Below are 25,961 nucleotides of genomic sequence, written 5' to 3' on the forward strand. Positions count from 1 at the left end.
CGCCAACCATCTGGTTTTGGGGAGGAGATTTGAGATTGTCAAGCGCGCCACACATTCTAAGGTTAGTTAAAAAAAAAAAAAACTTTGATTATTCTCTTGTCATGAGGAGGATAACTCACATTTTAAGATGTTTTAAATGTGTACCAGACATTCGAGCTCGAGACGCAATCATGAAAAAGTGACGCATGAAAGGACTTCAATCACGTTGAACTTTCTCTCAGTGAGAACAATGACTCACATTGTTTGCCAGTCAGTCACAAACAGCCAGTTTCCTCTTTTTATTCAGTGATAAATAATTTTCCTATGTCCATAGGCTTTTCGTGTAGACATCCGATCAAGGCAAGAGACAAATTAAGAGGGCACACTTTGCCACCATTTGAAAATAATACAAACAATGAGGTAAGAAGTTCTCTTTTCTTTTTTTCTTTTCTTTACACATTTGTGGTGCAACTATTCCTGTTAGCTATACTGTTGAATGCACAGTCCTTCCGAATACAGAAAATCCTGCCTTTGTGTCTGTACATCATAATTAAACAAAAACAGGGCATGGCACAATACTGAACCAACAAAGTGAGGAGGGGAACCATTATAAAACTCTTAAGACTTGGTGACTTGAGCTTTGTGATTGTGCTCACACACACACACACACACACACACACACGCACGCGCACGGTGCTCCAGTGTTTGTAATGTCATAATTTGCCAATTTGTCGTTACCGATTTGTTGCTTTACTGTTCTATATGTTAGTTGCTCCATGTACAGCACTTTGTATGCAGCGATGGCTATTTGAAAGTGCTCTATAAATACAATTGAGTTGAGAATCCATCAATGACATAATTGATCGGCTCCGCAGAATAAAACATGACGGCAAAACACAATCTTGATCAATCCTAAAATGTAACCGTGATGAGCCAAGGTTTCTCTACATATCAATATCTTTCAAGATTTTTTTTTGTGGTGGTTTCATTGGTAATAATTTTTCCCAATGCATTTCAATGGGAAAAAATTACACCGAAATGTTGGCTATTCGTGGCCCAGTTGGTCCCAAACGCAGGCTAACGAATTAAATAGATTTGTCCATTTCCTAATCGGATCAGTGATCGGTTATTGTGTTTTTTTTTTCTCACTGATCAGTTCCAAAATCCTGATTGTGTAAAACCCAGTAACTGTATTTATTTTTTATTTTTTTTTGCACTTCAACAATACTGTTGTTCACACACAGACATTAAAAAGTTTACGCCCTATTTTCATATCGCTAATGGCAAAAGCAACACCAGAGCTCATGAAGTCGCTGGGGTGATTTAACGTTTCTATGCAGTATTTAGGATGACTTTGACCTTTCCCTGTTAGCCTTAACTTGAATTGAGATACCAAAACAATTTGTATTCATATATTCTATCTTGTTTCTTGGTTGATAACCTCACCTTTGGGCTCAGGGGCCTCGCAGTGGGGTGTTTTTCCGCCCGACAAAACCTCTTTGTGTAACATGCGTGTGTGTGTGTGCGTTCCATTCACAAAGCTCAAGAGCAGCACAGTGAGGCGCAGCCCCATGAACGGACGTGACCTGCAGTCCCTTGTGCCTTCGTCGTCATATCAAAAGAGGACAAAGCAATGCTCCCTGCTCGCTCCCTTCCTGCGCTGACCTGAAAGAAGAATACCGCCGATTGTCAAGATCCACATCAGACGATTTCTCACCTTATGCAACTGCAGCTTTTTTGTCCAAAGGAGTCAATACCCGGAGCTATATTTAGCAGCGCAAGTCCCTTCAAAACGGCTTTGAAGCAGCACACTTAACCGCATGTCCTTGTGGCTGTACTTAGCAGTAACAAGAGTGCGAACAATAGAAAAGGATGATGTCAATTCACAGTCTATTGGAACACTACTTCAGTCGTATTTTACTTTTGAAATCAATGTGTTTGCCTTGAAAGTGACATTTGTTTCGAAATACGTCACACACACATTTGTCGATAATTGCCTCAAACGTGCAGAGACTGAGAACCACAGGGGTGCCTGGGGAGATACGAGTTTAATTTGTTCCGTGACCTTGCTCGTGACTCAAAGCACTCACATCTGAAATCGTGTTTCTCCACTGAAATGAAGGCAAACGCCATTAATTATGCATTCAATCATGAGCATTATGATTGAATGCTGAAATTCAACTGATTATGATGCCCGTTGAAAACAAATGAACCGTATGTTAGCATTAACCTAGCAGTGTATCAAGTATCAAGTAAAACGTTATTGTCAAATGTGCTGTACATACAGCACAGATGAAATTTCCTCCCTCTTAAACAGACAAAAGATAACAAGAGGAGCTGCTGCGGGTGCCCGCGCCAGTGTCTTTCTTTAGGCACCTGTTTGGGCATTTTCAACACACAATGTGTAATTCCCTTTGCTTTAGGTTTAATTTGACACTAAACTTGAACTATGAGTGGCTATAAATGACTTGGAAGCTTTTTTTTTTTTTTTTTTTTTTTAAATAATCGCATCTGCCGAACTGCTGCTTGTTGTGCAGCGAGTTGAGTCATTGCCACCAGACAGTCTTCATACCTCAAGTCTGTGGTTGCAAATCGGGGGGGAGTTGACGTCAGCTCGTATGTCCAATTGGTATCACTCGTATCTCAAGGCACCACTGGATTAATTTTTCACTTAAGAGGGATTGCAAGTTCAATACAATTGCATTCAAGTTTGAGAACCATTTGGGCTAGTCAATGTAAGCTGTGTTGCATTCGGTGGCATTCTCCTTTGCTGGTGTGTGCGTGTGTGACCTCAGGGACGTGGTATGCGCGCTCATTTGCGCCACCCACACGCCTTCGTCTTGGGGGCGCAGGGGGGGAGTCATAAGATGTGACGGGCGAGCGGCGACCCGGGTCGAGAGCCAGCACCTCCTCATTCAAACTCAAAATACTTCTGTGGAAAGGCGAACACAATAAAAATGTACAACAACAGAAAAAAAAATGAACACTGAAAAATAGCAAAGAGGTCCCAAACGTAGCAACATGGAACATTGGTGACAGTGCGGATGTGTGCCAAGGGCAGCGTGGCCCCACATGGCCCAACGGGCGGGAGCGGTGTAGGGGGAGGAGTCAAGGGCTTCAGTGGTCCTCAAGAACTCTGTACAGGCGTTATCCCTGTAGTTGCCATGACAATGGCACCCTCGCCAGCAGAACCACAGAGACGCCATGTATGAAATGAACAGTGGCGGCGTGCCCGCCTCACCCACACTCTCCCTCGCCACCTTGACCTTGGGTCATCTTTTAGAAGTTCAATACTTCAACAGGTCCCAGAAAATCGTGGCCAGAGTTTATCGTCCGAAGATTTTCTGTGGCTGCGTGTCCTGTCAATCCCGACAAATTATTCCGTTTGTCCAGAGGCAGGCACGGTCCAGCCTTCAGCCCGGGAGGCAGACTTTGCCGGCGAACAGCAGTCCGACTATCGTGAAGAAGATGGAGAGGACGAAGAGCACGTAGGAGGAGCCCACCACCGTGTTGTTGGGCAGCTTGTACGGTTGGCCTCCCACTTCGTTGATGTAGAAGCCTATGGGGAAGATGAGCGCCGCCATGCAGAACAGGATCACTGCATGAGCGAGAGATAAAACAGATCAATACACTTTATTAGGAACAGTTAGATGCGACCCCATTTTGCCTGCAGAACAGTCTGAACTTATGTGCCGCAAGCCTTTGTTGCTACCAAGCAGACCGGCTCCGTAAATGCTCCCAAACTATTCGATCGGTACGGTTCGCAGTTGACTTAAAAATGTTTTTCATACATATTTTTCTCGGTTTTTAAACTTTGAAAAGGTTCATTCTCCGACTCGCATCGATGTCACCACACATTATTGGTAAAGCGGCCATCTGCTATCTCCACGTTTCTTAATTTTAACTCCTGATAGGCGCGCCTGTGTCATTTCTTCACTTGCACTCCCTGTCATATGACTGGCCCATTAGCCTATCTGCATAAACCTCCATTTGAACTGGTGAGCCCTTAAATGCGATTCATTCTGAAAGTGTACTCCAAGACGAGCTGATGTTTGCACTTTTGGGCAGCTCCGTACACCGCAGAATTAATGCTCATTTGTCTTCATTAGACGATGGGACGCTCTCATGAATCACTGTCAAAAGTCAGAAGTTTAATTTTCCAAAATACTTGTTCATATACAATACTACTCAAAGTAATTGAATGTAGCATCAAAATTACATTTTTTTGGTTTTGGATCAAGCCGCAAATCCTGCTTTCGATCCTCCAGCTCAATTCTCACGTTGAATGTTGCTCCACAGATGCTAAGTTAGCTGTTTAAACTACTTGCTGGCTGAATAGCAGCTTTAAATTCCTCAGCAAGCTTAAAAGATGAAAACGTGGAAGTACGTTTAAAGCTTTCAAAAAAAAAAGACAATTCAGCTCAATTTATTCACACCAGATAAGATGGAACTCAACACAGCACGAGCAACATCTCAGAGAAAACATGACAACACCAAGCGAGCAACAACCTGCACATCACAAACACAGTTTGATGACTAATAATGCAAATTACTGCTCCATATGAACATGCTCCTCGTTAACCATATTCATTATTTTGGAAAGGCATAATAAGTCGCACTAACAGGTTGCTGAATGAGTAACATCTGGCCGATAGCCTCCCATCTGTTTGGCCAGGAGATAATATTAGCCCCCCCATATAAATTTGTGCTAAGAAGAATAAATTGGGGAAGAACGTCAAGATCCTATCGACTGAGCTAACAGTAAAACGTCTTGTCTGGATCATAACTCTGGGGGGAAAAAAATAAATTATGGATCCTCAACACGTATTGAACAGTTGTCAATGCGAAGCAAGCATTGAGTGTTGATTGTTTGCAAGTATTAGTGCCCCTCTTCTCCCACAAGTCACACCCAAGAGAAATTTGAGTGCGTGCACTGAAATAGTCTGCACGGGTTACACAAAGCTTTCCATTCAGCACTTGTGGCCCGGAGCCCAGTTCAACTGCTAGCTAGACTGGCCACCTTCTGCCCCTCCTTAATCACCTGCTTGGCCAGTATGAATTGCCAAGTCATCGACTTTCTACCAGATTAATTTAGCCCAATGCTCTTCAAACTTGTTATGCTAAGTAACACATGAAAATATGCTTGATTCGCCATTATGAAAAACTGTAAAACACAGTAGCGCAGTCCTAAGTGTTCATTCCTAAAAAGTAATAATGCTAGCCACCGTAACAATGACAGTTCGAACATGTAGAAAACGGTGAAAAAAAACTGTCATTAAATGATTCATTTAAATAAAAATCGCATGGGGAAAAAAATATTTCAAAATAAACAGTGAAAAAGTATTTAATCCAAAATATATTTTCGTGCAAAGTTAAATACAACTAAACTGTACTTAAACCGTTTTATGCTAATGGCTCTGCATCTGTGCGGAATGGCCTGACAGCAGTTACAAATTACAGGAACTGAACTGCTTGAGCCCCTGCAGTTTGTCTACTGGGCAAACAGGTCAGTGAACGATGTAGTCAACATGGGGGTGCATTACATCCTGGAGCACCTCAACGGGACAGTGCCCTACGCAAGGGTCACGTCTGTGGACTTCAGCTCTGCGTTCAAGACCATCATCCCGGAACTCCTCACCTCCAAGCTTCTCCAGCTCAGTGTGTCCCCTATGATCTGCCAGTGTATCCTTAGCTTCCGAACAGGCAGGGCACAACAGGTGAGCCTGGGAAGGACATAATCATCAACACGCACCATCAAAACTGGGGCGCCCCGAAGGATGCGTCCTCTCTCCACTGCTCTTCTCCCTCTACATCGACGACTGCACCTCAAGACACCCAGCAGTCAAACTCAAAGTGCGACACCACAGTCATCGGCCTCATCAAAGACGGCGATGAGTCTGCGTACTGACAAGAAGTGGAGCAGCTGGCCCTCTGGTGCAGCCAACACAACCTGGAACTAAAATCCCCCAGATCCTGTCCACCACCTCCTCCAGCTACTCCCTTCAGGTAAGCGCTATCGAACCATACATACCAAAACCAGCAGACATTCAAAAAGCTTCTTCCCTCTCACTATTAACTCCCTAAATAGTAACTCAAATCTATAGTGGCCCTTTGCATTTTTACGCACCCCTGTGGAACAGTATTACCACACTGATCATTGTAGCGCCAGCTCTCTACATACTTGAACAATTGTCATTGATCAATATTCCACAGCACCAGACACTTTAAAACTGCTTCAACACACTGCTTTCTATTCTCAATGGTGTGTTTTTAATATTGGGAGAGTGTACCCTGGTAACTTGCATTCAACGAGTAATACAGGAGTACCAATTCATTGTAGTGGGACTCCAAATGTCCAAGATACTTTTTATGTTCGATTACAGCATATAAAAATTCTAATTCCACTCAAAAGAGGCATTTCAAGGTTTGTCGCTCTCTCTTCGTCACAGATAATCTCAGCACCCAACACTTCTCCTTGTCACATTTATCTTCTGTATTCAAATTACCTGTGAGTTAATGAACCTATTGCTTTTCCAGCAACTGAAAAAGGGCAGACTCAGATCAGGATTTTCTTGACTCAGTCATACGATGGCCAACCAAACTGACGTGGACCACGCGCTGCTGTTTTAATTGGAGTAACGGTGCGGAGGTTAAGGAGTCGCTTGTGGTTTTTCGCCATAGCTCTGGAATCCCAGTAATTAGGTTGTGTCATATTGTTTGGCATGAGGCGACATAAATTACATCGAGCCTAATTTGCTTTGTCTGATTATACGTCAAGTAACATGGCTGGTGCTCAAGGTGAGCAATGTTAATTGAATGCTCTCATCGAGTCTTCTGAAATCCCTCTTTCTTTTCAGAGTCAGTGGCCAAAAGATGAGCCGTCCATCATCACAGTTCGAGCGCAGCAACCTTGAAAGGACAAACAAAACACATCTGCCTCCTCATCCCTGTGAAGCCGAAAATAGAATGTTGACTGAAGAATCCTCAACTTTGTACTTTTTGCCCCCCACAAAAACATATTGCATCGGTTCTGGTTTTCTCATTTAAGCCACTGGCGATTTTGCTGTAATACTGTTGTTAATACACCTCGTGTCTTGTTTGACCACTAGCAGCACAGCAGGGGAAGGCGATTGCTCGCGGTTGCCAAGGTAACAGCATGCTCCCGCGCCCCCCTCCTCTGGGTGTGTACATGTTTAATGGTGGATAAAAATTAAAGCCAAGATTTTAGTACGTAGTTGTGCTGATGGAAAAGCTCTGATACTATGACACTAACCCGACATGGCTAAATACAGTCATTGGGAGCCATGTCAGCCATGTGAGGATCTTTTTAGGTGAAGCAATTTGTCAACTTTACTACTCAAGGGTATACATGTGGTCTCTGAACATAAGATTTTACTTCCAGAAAAAAAAAAAACATAAATAAATAGAAAGACTAGTCAGCTTTTCATCTGACATGCAAATCACAAGGGAGGGCGTCGGAGCCCGTCAAACATAGACGTCAGCAATATAAAACGCGTCCGGCAGTCTAACAATGTAATGGCTGCATTCCAGGCTACGCCGTGGCGTCATCCGCATAAGCGTGCTTGCGGCTGTCTATTCTCTCAGCCGAGCGACCATTCAACACCCACACAGCCCGATGAACGCGGCGGCTCTGTCAAACAATGAGATGGAGTTGTTCATCAATTTGAGAATTTTGTGGAGAAAACAACAAAGAGTGGCGATGTTCAAGCAAAACAAAACGGAGAACAATACATGGCTTCCATGGAAGCAAAGTAAAGGCTGCGTTTTGGATTATTAAAATGTCGGGAGAACGTGGATAAAATATCCATAACACTGTTCTCTCTGGGAGACTCAGAGAAGCATAGCCCAATCAATTTGAAGAAGCCTAAAAATACCATGGCGGGAATATATATACTCAAGCAGCGCAGACACGTTTGTAAAAGATATATCAAGGCGGATTCAGTGAGACGGAGCAAAGTGGGGAAAGCTTCGGGGAGAATATGCTGACAGCGAGTCCAGCGAAGCAAAATTAACTTTCGTTGTGCAGCTCACTTACTGCCGGTGAAGGCGATCCAGCGGGCGTACTTGGTGGCCTCTCGGCGCCAGTGTGATGCCACGAGGAGTCCACAGGTAACAGTGAGGGAGATGATGCCCATGATTATGAAGAACAGCGTGGTGACCCACTCAGGGGGCAACCGGGGAGGGATGCAAGTCCGGTCCCGTCCGTGGATGGTCTGACATTGCCGAACTAGACCAACTGTGAGGGCACCTGGATGGGGAAATCACGTTTTGATTAAACTCACTTGAGTTATCAACATTTACACAAATAGTGGCCAGGATTTTATCTTATATTTATATAATGAAAGCAACATTACAGATGGGCAGGTTAGTTTTGGGGTGCTACTTTTATTTTAATCCATGAATTTGTGTTCGGCTGGTTACCACGTCCGCCTCACACTGCAGAGGTGCACGGTTCGAGTCCGGCTCCAGCCTTCCTGTGTGGAGTTTGCTAGCTTTTCTCTGGGTACTCCGGTTTCCTCCCACATTCCCAAAACATGCGTGACAGGTTGATGGAACACTCTAAATTGTCCCTATGTTTGATTGTGAGTGTGAATGCTTGTTCGTCTATGTGTGCCCTGTGATTGGCTGGCAACCGGTTCAGGGTGTATTCGACCGGCCTACTACTGGCCGAAGAAAGCTGTGGTAGGCTCCAGCACGTCCACGACCCATGTGAGGATTAGCGGATCAGAAAATGGATGGATGGATCATTTTTAGTAAGCGATTCATCGCAAAAAATGTGAGTCATTGATGCGTGTCTTTTTTTTTTTTAAATAATTGACTACCTTAAAAACCTTACGCCATAAATTTACCACAAACTATGATTAAAAAAAAAAGGTTCAAAATTATATCAAACTTATCTTACAACAATACACTTAACTCATTGACTCCCAAAGACGTTTTTAAACGTCTTTTCAGACTTGATCCAGAATTGGCTGGTACTGAATGAGTTAAAAGGAATGGCTTTAAGATGATTTCATTGTGAAAAAAATGCACAAGTGAAGCAGAAGCAAAATAAAAGACTAAATGGGGCAGGGAATCACTGCTCTATATGCATGTTACCCATCAAATGACAAACTATCGGCTGCCACTGCAGTTGTTTGTTTACATTCAAAGTTCACTTTGCAACCAACACAAGTGACATGATGTACATCCAGTGAACCCTACTTCCCAAACTATCCATGGATATTATATCACCCTCCAAACCCATCTTACATAACTAACCTCAGGGTTGAGTCTACCCCAGGGGAAAAGAAGCAAGGAAAGTTCAAATTCAAGGGTGTCACACAGTAGGCAGGCAGCGCCAATTTCAGGGAATTTGTGTCTGAAATAATGACACGAACCTGAGAGAGAAGAGCAAAGTGTGATTCCCTCGCTGACTAGACAACTTGACAAAGCACAGACCAGGGCCAGGCAAGAATGGAAAGTGTCTTTAATTTGCCACAGATTCTGTGATATCCTTGTCCACAACAGTGGCTCTAATTATACCAGGGCGCATACATTTGAATTTGGAGGTCTGGAGACCTTGGGAAACTCTCAATTATTATCTATGACTTGTTCATTGTTCATGTCAGCCCTGAGGGATATGTCCTCCGTTTATTGTAAATACAGGGATCTATCTATTGATCTATGTACAGTGGTACCTCTACTTACAAAATTAATTGGTTCTGGAAGAAATTTCTTAACTAGCAAAGATTGTAAGTAGAGACACGTTTTCCATGTAAATGCCCTTATCCGTTCCACCCCCCCCACCACCCCACAAATTCAGACAAATGTTTTCTAAAGCATAAAAATAGGTAACAAATACATGTTACAATTAGATTATTGCACAACAGAGTAAAGCATAAAAATGATGGTCATTTATCTGGGTCTGCCAGTAACTTTTAACTGTGTCCTCATCGGGTTTTTTTTTTTTTTGCACTCTTTAGTTTTTTGCCTGACATTTTGTAAAGAACTGATCAGAGGACGTTTGCTTTTGTCGGATTTTAACAATCCTTCGAAAATGTCCAAGGCAAACATCAGCAAAGTGAGCGATCGCGCGACTGATGAACACTCTTTCTGGGTGATTCACATTTACATAAAACTATCGTAACACCTCATGGCCCGAGGGGCGATTGACAAGTGCGCTGCATAGACACATGTCTATCTATTTATCTACACACATAGACACATACGATTGAGGTCCCTCTTAGCCAATGGGATGCCAGGAAGATGCTCGGTAATAGCCAATGGCAGAGCAGCTTTAAGTATGTTGCGTTCAGGAAAGTCAAGAGCTGCGACTAACAGGCCATACTGTATTTTTACCTTTCTTATCTTGAAATTTCTTTCGTAACAAGAGGCAATATCTTCCTGTTGAGGCGTTTTGTAACTTGAAAATTTCGTATGAAGAGACGTTCGTAAAGTAGAGGTACCACTGTATCTAATCCACAAATTTTGGCAATTAAATACTGAGTCGTTCTCCTTTACAACTGCTGCTCTACTCAAGCAAACAGCCTCTTAAAATTGTCATCTTCCTGCACATGACGCATCATAAAGCCCACTGCAAATGGATGCTGGTGTACTGGACATGACCAGATTAGATCAGACAGAGGGACAAATGTATGGCCTCGGGTACCGAAATGAGGAAGAGCGGCAGCGCAGCAAAAGTGTCAGCAGTCGGAGCTTGGAACATGACTCACTGGCAACGGTGCAGCCACTCTCGATGTCGAAATTCAATTACGCTGCACCTAAAGGGGAATTTCTACCTGACTAAGCAAAAGCAGATTAGTGCAGTGCACACTTCATGCCTGCTAGTGCTTTCAATCAGCGGGTTATCCGTCACACGTAATTACCAAACGTAGACAAATAATGGGGTGCCGCCACTGCTGCTGCTCCTGCTGCACTGTGTCCAGAGATGCAAATGCAAAATGGTTAAATAAAATACTTAAATTGTCATCTCGACAGCCAGGCCTCATCCGTGGGCTTTCCAAAGTACAAAATGATTCTCGAGTAAGGTCTATAAAACACAACTGTCTTCTGTTGCGGCCTGCCAAGTGAACATCATTTCTAAACGTTAACCATATACCGAAAGACGATAAGTATATTTGTCTGTGACGTCCATTTTGGAACGAGCCATTGTCGCCCCTTAGTGTTTTAGCGGTCGAGAGGAAATCCTGCCCCTTGTATCAAACCCAGTGATAGCCTGCCTTTGACTGCGACAACAAAGCAAAACCTCGATACAGCTCACACAAACAACGCCTGTCATTCAAAAGCAACTACTTTCAGTGTAAGCTAAATATACGCCGGGAAAGGGTAGCTTTGCCTCAGAGCTTATCTTATCGTCATGGGAACTCCTTTGTCACTGGATAGAGCACTTATGCGGTAACTCCATGGAGGATTGAAAATAGAGGTCACGGGGAAAGACAAATACAGCACCTTAATGACTCGCAGGTGATTTTGAAAGTCAACCTTCTATTACGGAGTAACCATGGCCATGTTGAAGAACGGGAGGTGTGAGAGGTCAACTTGTACTAAGAACAGGAGAACATGGGACTTTAGGGGAACCGCTTTACAACCACTTCCCCGGAATCTTTGGCTATCCCGCTGTTTCAGTGGCTCTCCGTGGAATGTCCTGCCAACAGACCGGACGGCAGACGCACAACATGGGACGTGGACGACGCCTGTTGTGGTTACAACTTTTTCAGGATCAAGTATAGGCTTTTCAGCAAAGCTAAAGCACGCCAAATGCGTGCAGTGTGTGTTGTGACAGGACGAGCCATTTTTGGGAGTGCTTCACTGCAGTGTTTTTCCACAACAGAGGTTGTACAAGTGTACTCAATTCCCCATTAAAGCAATGGTGGCTATCGCTTGAAGTCGATGACTTGCCAAACACATTTTGGCATCAACAACATAAACACCCAAACAGGTGCCATCACCACCGGTACACCCCAAATTAAAAAAAAAAAAAAAATCCAGCCTACATCCCACAGACGCAGGCCGGCGCGCTCCACTTTTTTTTGCAAGTCACTGCACCGCCCTCGACTCACTCATCCTATCGCAAATCACACTCAGACACTTTCACTTCCTTGCAGTCAGTCAGAATTTACAAAACTCTAGCAAGGACCCGAGTAACGCGGTCAGTAGGAGGGTCACTGCGATATATCCCTGCAAAGTATTCGCCTCTTCTATGATTTTTGTTTGTACCGCACTGTGGCAAGTAGCGACCCTGCAGTTGTGTTGGGTGAATTGGAATGAGACTTTTACTATTTCCGACTGTCTGCGAGGCAGCGAAGGTGTTTGAACGTGATTTTATAAATAAGTATAAATAACTGATTAGCTAGCTTTGACCCATCTATCATCATTTTAGCAAAGACTGTAATTTCCCAACCGACAACCTGAAAAATAGGCTATCAAAAATGTCCTAAGTCATTCAAACAACTATCAAACACGATACAATACATCTTTATTTATATAGAGCATGAAATCTCAACAGCAACATTCTCTTCCGTTGTGAACACGATAAAAATACAACAAATCAACTGGTGGAATACGCACCGCGTGAGTCCAATGGGAATTCAAATGAATGCCCGGCAAATTTTCAGCTACACAGAAAGAAAATTTGAAAGAGTTTCACCCACTGACAAGTGATTTTAACATAATGTTCACATTGCATGCACACGCCCCGAGCTTGTTTGTATGCACAACCGAGAAAATGCGTGCCCATTAGGCAGCAGATAATGGCCCGCATTACTTCACCATTACTAGTTTACAGACAATTTCCAACGATAAGCGCTCCTCTGCTAACCTTTACGCCGCCATTGTGCCCTGCTGCTGCCCTGCAATTTAACACACTTGGATAAAAAAAAAAAAAAAAAAAAAATGAAGCTCTCGCCTTGCGTTGGTCCAAATGAGAGGAAACGGCTGCAGTAACTGCTCATCCTCAGCATGACGATGCTATCATTAGCGGGGCATTGAGGGCACTGCTGTTTGTAAACTCTGGCGGGATGAGTCAAAGGCGCTGCTGAAATGCGTGGTGAGCAGAAAGAACAGCAGCCAGCAGCTGCTTTCTTGCAAGTGATAGATAGGGCCTTTAACAATCGCCCACTAACAATGGAGCACAAACAAAGGACATTTTTTTGTTCCTAATTTCACAAAACAAGGTTCATGAAAAATCTCTTCCGGTGTCTTGATGAACAGTTAATTGGAATTTAACAAATGCCCTAGAAGGGTGTTCGTTATGAATGGCGGCATAACAAAAATAATTGAGGAAATGGGTCCAGTTTGGCAATAAAGGCCATGAAATATTTTTTGTCCAGTTATCAAGTGTTGCAAGCCTTTCAACATAGCAATACAAGTGCAAGCATTACGGGGGAGAGGGGGGGGGAATACTATTGAGTTTTTAATTGAAAATGAATCAGCGTAGGGGATGCACCTTTCAAATTGCAATCTGATGGACTGCAAATGAACTCTTCTACGATAGCTCCCAAGTCACTGGCAGCTGAAAAACATCTTTCACTTTGAGCAAAGAGAGTCAAAGCTGTAAATGGGTTTCATTGTGGACTAAACGATTGCTTAGGATTACACTGTGCAGCAAGTCATTGTTGATCAATGGCTTTTGAAAGTGATTGCTTTAGGCAGCAACATTTGGCTCAGTATGATAATGGCATAAAAAACGGCGGTCAGAACATTTGGACATTTCCCATATCATGAAAAATATTACTGATGAATCATCTGTGCTTATTGCCATTCCAAGTCGAGGTTTGCTGTCAAATTTAACAAGCCAAATGGTGCAGCAACAAAGACAATATAACAATGCACACAGTAAAACAACTTACTCTTACTGCAGCTTACTGTGCACTTGTGACCATCGAAATGTTGTCAAATGTTACTTCAACCGTACCGAAGTTGCTGCCAGAAGGATGTACTGGCATGAACTTTTTTTTACTTTGATTTGTATGCTAGGTCTTGCACCACACATTGCTCCCCCCGCCCCCCATTTGGTTCGATATCTATTTCTGCCTAATTATGCAGCAAATGAGATGGGACTGAATCCATTGTGGCCTACCCACTGCTATTTAGCACAAGTGCTTCAGGTACACACAATCATCTTGTTGACATAGCATGAAATTGATTGAATTCCACAAGTTGGACAGCGTTGTTTGAAACTAATCCATTTCTTGTGCCCATCTTGCGTTAACATTCAGCCAAGATTCACACCATTGCCAAAAACAACAGGACAGATGTGGAATGTTTAACTGTGAAGATACAGTAAGGTGTGGGGAAAATGGGCAGGCTGAAATGAAACAACGAAAAACACACACACACACACACACACACACACACACACACACACACACACACACACAAAAAAAAAACAAAAAAAAAAACACGCTTCATGTAATAACGCATCACCGGTCTCAGGTCGTAACGTGAAGAGAAGGTAGTCTCTTCTTGGATATGATTTTGCAGTTTTCAGACGAGCCCCAGTGCGAGCGCCCAGAGTGAATCGGAGGCTCTGGAGAGTGACGTCCACTTTAAGTGGCGGGTATGGAGGGTGCAGTCGTTAAGCGGAGCTGCCAAGAATCACACTGCAGCAACAATGGCTCAGCCCAGGAAATCAGCCTCAAGTGTTATTGCCCCAGGATATCACGCTGATGTGAGGACAATGTCAAGACTCCACACGTCGTGGTGGTCACTCACTGCACTCCATCTCATCTGAGGAGTTTCTACGAGACTGTACACAATGTGGATTCTTTAGAAGGTTATAGGACTAAAGTTGTACCTCGACTTACGAACGTCTCGAAATTTTCACGTTACGAAACGCCTCAACAGGAAAATATTGCCTCTTGTTACGAAAGAAATTTCAAGATATGAAAGGTAAAAATACAGTTTGGGCTGCTACGAGCAGCTCCGAGTTTCCTGAACGCAACATACTGTACTTATATGCCATTGGCTATTACCCAGCATCTTCCAGGCGTCCTATTGGCTAAGAGAGACCTCTACTGTCGATAGATAAATATATATGTATCTATGCAGCGTCCTTGTCATTCGCCCCTCGGGCCATGAAGCATTCTGATAGTTTCAGGTAAATGTGAATCACCCAGGAAAAAGTGTTCACCAGTCGGGCGATCTATGTCTGATGTTTTCCTAGGACATTTTCGAAGGATTGTTAAAAGCCGACAAAAGCAAAGGTCCTTGGATCAGTTCTTTACAAAATGCCAGGCAAAAAACACCTCTGAGAGAGAACATGAACTAAAGAGGGCAAAAAACGATGAGGACGCAGTTAAGTTAAATGACCATGGTTGTTATTCTTTACTCTATTCTTTGTTTGTTGCACAGCTGTCATTTATTGTGCAATGATCTAATTCTAACATGCATTTGTTACATACTTTGATGCATTTTCATGCTTTAGAAAACATTTATGTCTGAATTTTGTGGGGGGTTGGAACGAATTAGGGCGTTTACATGGAAAACGCATCTCTCCTTACAAAATTTTGTAGTTTAGAAATTTCTTCCAGAACCAATTAATTTCATAAGTAGAGGTTCCACTGTAGTGAGAAATGCTCAGCTTCACGTGCTTCCCCCGGCTCATTTAAATGTCCATCCTTATCATAAATGATTGAATCATTTGGATCCAACTATTGAGCGTGATGCTCAGGTCTTATTGTGGTGCCAAGGTACTTATCTGATTAGAATGTCAAACTGTTAAGCTGTATTCCGCAAAGTGTACAAGATCACATCTGGTTGTGATCAAATGTTCCTTTCCCTACATCGAAACAGACCAAAAATGGTTTATCTGCTTATTTAGTCATGTAACATTACAGTCCAAGTTATAGATGGTGTCATATACTGTCAGTGATCATAAAACCCAAAACCAAAGGCCAAATATTAAAATGTGACAGGCTTCAGATCCTTCAAATTGTGTTGCTGTATGTAAATGAGTTTAGAACAGGTTGCATGCATCAGTGCGTGACACAGCTTAGCTTAGCTTCAGTTCAGTGAACCTCTCAGACAGAGGTAGGGAACTCCGGTTCCTCAAGAGCCATTTTCTGCCTGTTTTAGATTCCTTCCCTACTCCAACACACCTGATTCAATTCTTCATGATCGTTTCAGGCCCCTATAGAGCTTGCTGGTGAGCTAATAATTCGAATCAGTTGTGTTGAAGTCGAGAGAGATCTAAAACAGGCAGGATGTGGCTCTCGAGGAACCGGAGTTCCCTACCCCTGCTCTAAAAGATTTACTTTACAAGGACATTTTACTTTTTCATTGGCTTTTGATGGCAAAAAAGGAGAAATTTGATGACGCGACAAGAACATGAATAGCGCTTTTTGCCACTTAGGATTGGGGTACATGTGACTCTCTGTCCTGGCTCCTGAATACAGTATTTTTTGCAGAACAGCAAACTTGGCATAATAGTCAGGAGCCAAAAGTCCTAATATCAATAAAAATACCAATATTTCTTTGTCGGTGTAGTTTGTGAGTCATTAAAGTATTTGAGTCGTGATAACTAGACTCGTTTGTCGAATATCTTTATTTTATTTATCATTTTCTTAATTTTATTTTTTAAATATGACGACAGTAAATTAAGGACGATGCAAAGGCTAACGATTTGAAGGTCATCACCTGCCAATCACTTGCACTGTACTATTCATTCATGACTATATACAGAATTAAAATGAAATGTTTTTACATTTTATACCCAGTTATGTTTACACTACAGATCATGTTAAGATAATACCCTAAAAATTGCTTGGAAGGTTACAGGTGTTGTGATTGACAGTGAAACTGTTGCAATAAATTTCCATTACATCCCTACAGGAAAAAAAAAAGAAAAATATACACAAATTGAATTTCAACCGACGATGATCTTTCACACGTATCTTGCTTTTACAAAGTAAAAAAATAATAAAACTTACTTCAAAAAAATTAATTGCTTCAATATTTGTGTATATGTTAACTGGATCTTATTGTACTTATACTGCTTACATTATTAAAACTGACTCATTGTATAACACGTGCATTTGTTTCGTAAATCTAAAAAAAAAGAAAACACTGTTAATGTTGGGATGAGGCTGGAATATGCAAAGAACGAGTGAAAACAATCCTGTGAAAACAGTCATTTGGACACTTTACGCAAAAACGCAACACGCGAAGCATGATGGTGGCACTGAAAGAGATAAGTATTATTTTTTTAAGTGGTAAAATTTGGACAGCCACTGATCTCAATTGCCCATAAATGAAAGGAATAAATGAATATCTGTTGATAAACGCAGCTACACGGCTCCAGCGGACGGACATCCAACAAAAAGGCAACCAGAACTCCCCACTTACCTGCTGACTCGCCAGTGTTGATCCAGTCTGGGTTTGCAATGCTGGCTATTGCAAATATATCCGCCGCCAGAAACAGGCACCCTGAAATGATGGTTAGCTTATCCATATTTTCTCCTTCATCCAAGGAGCATGTTCATGACGAGGATGGGGAGGAGGCAGAGATTAGTGGAGGAGAAATGTGGCGGTCGTTGTCCAAATCTGACCCCGGGGAGAGGGAGACAGTGGGGCGGCTGTAGTCGGTAACCTCGCTCCCCCCTCTAGCACCTCAGCGGGATCCCGGCTGTTGTGCTTCCACTGTGCATTTTTTCGCAGCGATGTTTTAGCTCCCTTTCTCCACCACGCCGAAGCATCACATCTCAAAACGACCCGCTGGCCAAACAATAGCTCGCGGCGAAAGGGCTTGCGTTGTCCCCCACCGATGCTTTGGGAAGCATCGGGCAAAGATGTGGCTGGCTAGCAGGCGGCTAGCTACTTCCCAGAGTTGGGCTCGGTGAGCCGAGCTGCGGCCCGCAGGCTGCTCGACGGCCGAGATGACGACTGGGTAAGCATTTCACACAGAAACTGAGGCGCGCAAGAAGCGAAGCAGTGCTATCCGTGGGTGGTTTGCTGTTGTTTTGGCGAAGTCACAATGGAAGACGAGAGCCCATCACCGTTGCGGCTTCCCGGTTCTCCCTCCGTTTGTTAGCCGAGCAGCCTCACTCCTCCCCGCTCCTTGTTCTTCTTCCATGGACCGCTGTTGCTGCTGCTGGTGGTGCTGGTGGTGGAAGAAGAGGAGGGGGGGAGAGTGGCAGGGACGCAAGCGAATTGAGGTCCACGGCGCGTCGTTACAGCTTCCAAAAGTGAGCGAGGGGCAACATGGCCCCGTGGTTGTTGTTAGGCGTCCCACCCGCGTACCCGCCGCAAGTAGCCGAGCCGAGCCGAGCCTCTCGACCCACTTGGTCCACACACTCACTGCCCCGCGGTGGGGGATTCGTTCAATACTCTCGCGATATTATCGGATGGGGTTGGGTGGGGATAGGGATAACATGGGGGGCGGGCGGGGGTCTTGTCCCAGGTCGCCCTGTCTGTGGAATTTTATAATTTATTTTAAACACATGGTTTGAAAATTGGTTAAATGTTTTTACGTACTGTATTTACCTAATTAAATAATTGGTTCATTTGTTTATTTGTTGTAAACTGTGTACTTTGTACTGGGGGAGCAAACACGCTTTAGTTAAAAATGTATATTAAAATATATTAAGAGTGATACAATGAATTAATTAAAATTACATTACTGAAATATTTTACCAATCTCTCACTGTGTACAATTTGGAATTTTCTTAAACGTGTCTATTCATTTCTTCAGTCATCTCAATGAATTATTTCACTTCTAATATTGTAAATTATCGAAGACAAAACTAGTCCACATACAATAGGTGGTTACTGTATTTATAATTAATGATAACAATAATAAAGTATTGTATTATTAAACCATTTTACATATTTTGACCTCATTTACAAATTGACTTGGCCCATCTGTAGTTAAAAAAATAGAAATGTGGCCCTTACACACAAGTTTGCCCACCCCTGATCTATACCAGAGTGACCTTGATGAGGATATTTTGATGCGAGGGGTATGATTGAAGCCATATCTTCATTTTGTGCTTTAGTGCAAGTAATAGGAAGTCTATATTTCAGTATGTCAGTGAGCAAAACATAGCCTCAAATGGTAGAAATTTCAATTGCGAATGTGTCGGTGTACCTAATAATCTGTCCAGTATTTGGAATACTGAGGTCCCGTTTTTTTCATGTTCAACCATAGATGGAAAGTCAGGCGTTTGGCTCCACACAGTGGCTCATGAGTGACTTAACACACTGAAAGAACAACAAGCTTGGTTTTACTGTCATCATGTTTAATTTACAAAGCTATTCACAGAAGCAGACAAGAGCAAAACCGAGCTCAACTGGACAGCTCCCCCCTTTTTTTTTTTGTTTTTTGTGGTGATGACACTCACTGTAGTTGGACAGACTGTAAATGAATGCTTTTCATAACTCGTCCACAAAAGGTGTATTGATAAGATGTCCACTAGCTGCCATCGTCTTCTTGGAGTCCATAAATTTTCTTGCAGCCTTGAAAGGAAAGAATATTGGATTAAATTAGATAGATATACAATGTAGGCCAAAAGTAGGTATATATTTTTTTAAACGCATTTACAATTATAAACCCAGCCGCTGGGGAGCAGTGCCCTCCCCTGGGGGTGCTCTGTTCCCCAGTGCCGGTCCCAAGCCCGGAGAGATGGGGAGGGTTGCGTGAGGAATGGCATCCGGCGTAAAACTTTTGCCAAGACGACCATGCGAGTTGATGGGACGGTTTACAGGGACGGATGGAAATTACTGACTCGCTGTGGCGACCCCTGGACTGGGACGAGCCGAAAGGAGAAGAAACGCATTTACAATTATATTCATTAAACACACTAAATACAAAATTTAGTGTATTTAAAGTATGGTTTCAAGCGAGATTTATATCATCTTTGTTTGCTTCCTTCCTTCCTTCGTTTATTTTTTCCATTCTTCTTCCCTTGTTTCCTTCTCTTTCATATCATCTGTTTTCTTCAGTCATCCATCCTTCCTCTCACCCTTGTGTCCTTCTTTCCTTCCGTCATCCTACAGCAACCTTCACTTTCATAGCATCCGTATTTTCTTACTTACAGCCGTCCCTCGACAAAAATTTTATTACTTCTTGCCTCCTTTCTGTCATACATCTGTTTTCTTCTTTCCTTCGACCCATGTATTCTTCCTCCCATCCTTGCATATACCCTTGGAGCACACCGTCAAGAAAGCCATCCTTTTTTTCCTTCTGTGGAAGTTGTGCATGGCTGGCATCGTCACTTTCAGAAGACGCTCACCTTGACCACATCGTCCTGGGTGATGGCGTCGATGGCCTGGAGGACCGTCTCGGGTGGCTGGTACGTTCCGGTCGCCAGGGCCTGAGCGCCCATCTCTGCCATCAGGCCGTCTGAGCTTTCAGTTGACATCAGATAATCCACTTTGGCCTGAGTCCTGCACACAAAGGATAGCCAGCCATTTAACATCTCTACAATGTTATGTGGCTGAGATACTGTGCATCTCACAGAAAATAATCAATTTCCAGGTTTAACCACCCACTGCCAAGATATAAAGATATAGTATAAAAGGTGCAATGATTAATTGGCAAGTAATCAATTGTGAAATTGAGAATTTTTTTTGATCATCAATTAATTGTTTAGAAATAGTTGAAATTTCAGATTCTCAGCAGTATCAGATTTTTGTTGTCCTCGATGATAGAATCCAAATCAAAATTAGCTTTTACTTTTGAAGTCAACTATCAACATTTGTCCTTATTTTCTGATATGTTAGACCAAGCCAGTGACTGAATCTTAATTGATTTACGTTTGTGTACTGTCAATTTAAAATGATGCCAAGTTTTTTTTGACTGTATCACTACCTGATATAAACTGCTCAACCCAAATTCTTGCACCAAACTCACTTTGCTCTGGTGATGTCATCCGCCGTCACGGCGCCCCCGGCCACTCCTCCCACTTGAGCGACAGCCGCTCTGATCACCTGTACAAGATGGCGAAAACAAGGAGTGTTTGGTGATTTGAAGGCTGTGTATGGTCAGTTATGTTTTTGTGTGCGTGCGCGCAAGCACTCACGTCTCCGGCAGCGTTTGGTTGTGAGATGGTGTAGACGCCGAAAAGACCTGAGTCAGAGTATGAGGCATTGAAGGCTGAGGCCTGAAAGAAAAGCAGATACTATTTGGAAAAAGGAATTGGAAAGCTCAAGTTCATGTCAAGTGACATAATGTTGGTGTTTGAAGCGCCGACTTCTGCATACAGCTGCAACCACCGGCACTGACATGACCATTCCCATTCGTTCATCAGTTGATCACCTCTCGTGTTTTAATTGATTTTATTTACGAAAAAATATATATCAACGTGATAACATTTCATCAATGGCAATACTCCATCATGTCAATCACACTATCAATGTCGCTTAGCTTGGCGTGAAGTTTTTATGACCTTCTAGGCTACTGGTGTCAAATTCAAGGCCCGGGGGCCAGATCTGGCCCGCCATATCATTTTGTGTGGCCCGCAAGAGCAAATCAAGCATGTCAGCTTTTCCATGATGCTTCCATGATGATGCTCAACCAAAATCTAAAATTGTCATTTCATACTTATTCATGTAAACAATGGCTGAACTAACCATTATTCTTGACTTCTAGTTTGAAAACTAGTTATCCACCAATTTGTTGTGCACTGTATATGTAATAATCTGGACATAATCAAACATTTATACGGTTTCACAAAATTCACAGTCATAATGGCCCACTCTGGGAAACCATTGAAAGGCGCTTATAAATAAAATGTATTATTATTATTATTATTACAGTGTGGCCCACTACAAAAATTAGTTTGACACCCCCTAGAATCTAGGCAATTCTGTTTCGAACGTGTGTAACATAAACAGTGATTCCTGTGGACAGATTTACTTGTGTGGTGTCAACAGAAGTCATTTAAGATGTGCTTTTAAGAAATGTATTTCTTTTTTTTTTTTTGGTGGCTGAGAATGAATGAATGAATGAATAAATAAATAAAGTTTGTTTTCTGGCGGCAACAAACAGAAGCTAATTCCATCCTTGACTCCATGTTTTTTTCTTACATCAAAGAGCTGGGTAGTTGCCTTGGCGATGCCCTGGCTCAGTTTACTGGTGATGTTGGCGCCCCGCTTTATATGTGGTCCAGCTCCCAGGATCTTTTGCAGCACGACAAATGCAGTGGCTTCCGTGCTGCCTCCCACGCCGCCTTCGCTGACAACCACTGCGTGAACCAGGTTGTCTTTGTTCTGAACACGAAGCTCACCTGTCAGGAACGGAACATTGTTGCAATAGACGTGGGCGGGGACACAGCGCTTTCATGAAGTTAATGAGCACGGTCTTTACCTCCACGGTAAGATGCTTTAACAACGGGCGCACCAGCCCCGCTGCGGACACTGAGGAACCTCTCGCCCAGCTCTTTCAGGTCAGAGTGTTTTACACCTGAAATCAACAAGATTCGAGGCAGGATGAGCAATGTTAAAACAAAATGTCGCAAAATGCATCCGTAATAAGACACTCACCCAGCCCGACGACAGCCATCCGGCTCGTAGTGAAATGGTCCTCGACAAATGAGTGCAGCTACATGTGGAAGATATACAGAACATAGAAGTATCAGCATTGCCTTTGCACCAAATAATTCAGAGGGAGTTGTTTTTTCAAAGGCAGGGTTTCACAAACTTTTCCCACTAGAACCCCAAAATTCTAATTTTGCTTCCTCCACTGGACCCAAACTTAATAACATACACTACACAGGAAAAGTTATTAGTTAAGAATCATAACTTTGACAGTACATTGGTGGAGGTTGGTGATAGGGCTTGTGCCCAAATTCACATTACATTGCTGCTGTAGGAATGGAATGACGCTGTAATCTGAGGAACCGCCTGCATTGCCATAACATTGACATTACACACACACACACACACACACACACACACACACACACACACACACACAGAAAGTAAAGATATAATTTTAAAAAACACAGAGGAGATTAATTTTTGGTAAGAGCCCTTTGCCTACTATTGTGTGGTGGATTGATCAATTAAACAAAGACAAAAAAAAGTGCAAATCCATACTTGCTGAGGAGAGACTTTGCCGACCATGTAGTCTGGGCAATACAATGAACTGGACAGGGCGTTCTTGTAAGCCGCTTCGTGCAACTTCTCAATCACACCTGAATGAAGAAGATGGAGAAAGACATTTTCGAATCTGCAGTGGGCCCAATTGCACAAACGAGAAGATATCATTCGTTTGAAACATCATGTTAAATTCCTGCTCAAAGTATTGACTAATAAAGTTCAGGCACACGTTTCATTTTGTATTGTAGCATCGACTTCAGGGGTGAGCAAATAATGGCGAGCCGCCCCGTTGTGTTCTTTAACTATTTACATTATCAAGAGTAAAAACAAACAAAAAGAAAAAGCTTATTGTAATGGGATCAGTACAAACCTATCCGAGGAGATTGCTTTGCCCGAGCTTTGTCCACATTCACCCTGGGTGTCAGGTCACTCACTTCCCAGGGCCTGAACTCCTGCGCCGTGGTCACGTTGACCAAATACTCCAATATATTATCTCTGATCACACACAAATACATTTATGTCAGCATAAGGCACAGCGACCAATGGAGTGCCAACTCAAAGGAAAAGAGCCTCACACTCGCCGCACTTACAGGTCATCTCTGAAGCAGCGTGCGGTGTAGACCATGGTTTCTCGGGATAATGTAGCACTGCAGGCAAACACATGAGGATTACACTTACAATTGTTTGACAGAGAGCCACTTGGTGAGCATGAGGGGTACTGACCTCAGAGTGCCTCCGAGGGCTTCAACACCACGGCAGAGCTTGAAGGCAGAAACACCTTTAGTCGTCTGCAAAACAAAAGGAATGAGTGTGAAAAGTTGATGTTTATTTTCCTGCTTTTGTTTCTTCTTCCCTTCCTATCCTTTTAGATATATTTTTTTTGTTTTACTCAAGTTGTTTATTGTGTTAGTTAAAATTGTCTTCGCAAACCATTCTGATTGTTAGTGGAAGGTGGAGTAATTAGTTGTTACTAATACTCCAGAGCGTAGGATTCTTTCATGTGCTAATAAACTGTATAGCGGACAGCATGGATCTCTTTTTCATTTTCATATTTATTTTAAATGTTATTTTAAATTATAATTTGTGTGCAATGTTATCATTAAAATTCCTTCACTGCCAGACATTTTAGAGCATTTTGACATTTTGAAGACCACAGAATACTGTGGTCAATGAACACCAATCTACCAAATATAAGAGTAGACTCTCCTTTCACCAAGAAAAGAAAAGTTTGATTGTGCCTTTTTCCATTTTTTTTTAATAATCAGCGGTAGAAAAAAGGTAGGTTGCACAAAATGCAGCTATTTCTCCCAGTGGACTCACAAACTGTACTGAGGTCATATCTAAATGGGGCAATAGATGTCATCTTACTGTGGTTGCAATTCATTAAAGTTATTTCCAAGACTGAACTTTACAATGGAACAGCATCAAATGCTGCCCCACCCTCCCCGTTGAAAAAAAAACTATAATAGACAAACATTTCAGTCAGTAGCATGCTATCAGTTAATGTGAATAATGAAAACAATGATCTTTGATTTCGTTTGTGGGCATATCTAAATCAGCGCCATCCATTTCAAAGATGATGGTGTACCGTGTGGGCCAAAGTACACAAATGATACAAAGGGATTTTACGAGGCAAGCACATGACAACTTACTAGGTTGGCAGCCAGTCGCAGCACATGTGCAACACCCTGGTTCTCCACAGTCTCATAGCGACTCCCTGCTTTCACAAACACACCCACGCTGGACAGCGGGGAATAGTTCTCCAAAGACGCTATCACCAAACCGTTTGGGAGCTTGGACACCTGATGCAAACAAAATGGCTATGTTGGACTAAGGTCAGGAACACAAATGAGCTTGTGAACTAAAGCAGCACCTACCTGGATATTTTGAGGAACGGGCAATGCAACTGCAGACGACTTGTGCCCTGCGTAGGGCTCAGTCAGCGCTTCACTTGGCCTGGCAGCAGCATAGCACCGTTTCTACATGAGTGACAAACAAAAAAGTGACAAATTAATTTGCTTTTGGGATTGGTTAATGTCCTCTGACATCTTCGCGCAATCAGTGCATGTCACTTGGAGAGGTGAAGAGCTAAGGAAGCCGCAAAAAAAAGTAATTGTATGTCAATATAATTCATTAAAAGCCCAGACCAACACAAAAAGCATCTAACAACATTTAACTGCATATATTTCCGTAGTGAAACTCAAAAGAAATGATTGAATGAGGGGAAACCAACTGGTTGGTGATAATTCCAACCACTGTAGGCACGTTTGAATTGCATGCGGAGGAGGTTGAAAGGAGTACCGGCATCTATTCTTACAGGACATACATTATTTGTGACATGTTTAAATGGTGGTGTGCCGGGAGATTGTCCAGATGTGAAGTACGATGTTTGAGTTCAATACGGTTAGGGGGGAAACTGTTTACAAATGCAGATAGGACAATCCAGTCTGGGTATGACCTTCAAGTTATGTTGAACTGAGCTAAGTAGCAGCAGAAAACGCGCACATTGATTGTCGCACATCTGACGTTCTGCGCACTTGTTTGTAATGGTAATGATCAAACTGACACAAATGCATATAAATTGCAGGAACGCCTTGATTTTTTTTTCCCCCCTGAGAACAAAAATGCAGCATTAGCCAACCCCAAGCTAAACTAGCCGGCTGGCTAACTATAAACTAAATTGAAGTTCACATTGACATTTTTTTCAACGTATGACACTATGGCCAAATTGAACTTAATGGCCGTGACACAAGAAGACACGGTACAACTCACAGACAGATTACTGAAGGAACGAATTCCCCTCATGACGCCAAACTCGTCCGAGCAGTGTAGGACAAATATGGCGGAAGGGTGACGTCATACCCACAATCCACCGCAACATCTACTCACCAACCAGTACATTAAGTACACCGTGGCAACGT

General features: G+C 42.8%; 2 protein-coding genes across 2 annotated transcripts; both read right to left on the reverse strand.

Moving 5' to 3' along the window:
• Nucleotides 1-1,905: 1,905 nt before the first annotated feature.
• Nucleotides 1,906-18,320, reverse strand: mosmoa (modulator of smoothened a). The gene is made up of 3 exons (XM_019868878.1): nucleotides 17,347-18,320; nucleotides 8,036-8,248; nucleotides 1,906-3,577 (listed from the first exon to the last, which is right to left on the reverse strand). Exons 1-3 carry the CDS (start codon nucleotides 17,450-17,452, stop codon nucleotides 3,393-3,395), a joined length of 504 nt encoding a protein of 167 aa, XP_019724437.1. The 5' UTR covers nucleotides 17,453-18,320; the 3' UTR covers nucleotides 1,906-3,392.
• A 900-nt stretch (nucleotides 18,321-19,220) lies between these two features.
• uqcrc2a (ubiquinol-cytochrome c reductase core protein 2a) lies at nucleotides 19,221-25,933 on the reverse strand. The gene is made up of 14 exons (XM_019868915.1): nucleotides 25,813-25,933; nucleotides 24,918-25,019; nucleotides 24,693-24,842; nucleotides 23,764-23,828; nucleotides 23,631-23,687; nucleotides 23,411-23,535; nucleotides 23,038-23,135; nucleotides 22,483-22,540; nucleotides 22,307-22,402; nucleotides 22,027-22,226; nucleotides 21,021-21,101; nucleotides 20,852-20,928; nucleotides 20,232-20,385; nucleotides 19,221-19,455 (listed from the first exon to the last, which is right to left on the reverse strand). Exons 1-14 carry the CDS (start codon nucleotides 25,843-25,845, stop codon nucleotides 19,372-19,374), a joined length of 1,380 nt encoding a protein of 459 aa, XP_019724474.1. The 5' UTR covers nucleotides 25,846-25,933; the 3' UTR covers nucleotides 19,221-19,371.
• Nucleotides 25,934-25,961: the final 28 nt, after the last annotated feature.

This window comes from Hippocampus comes, unplaced genomic scaffold, assembly GCF_001891065.2.
Source record: "Hippocampus comes isolate QL1 unplaced genomic scaffold, H_comes_QL1_v1.1 scaffold98, whole genome shotgun sequence".
Lineage (NCBI taxonomy): Eukaryota > Metazoa > Chordata > Actinopteri > Syngnathiformes > Syngnathidae > Hippocampus > Hippocampus comes.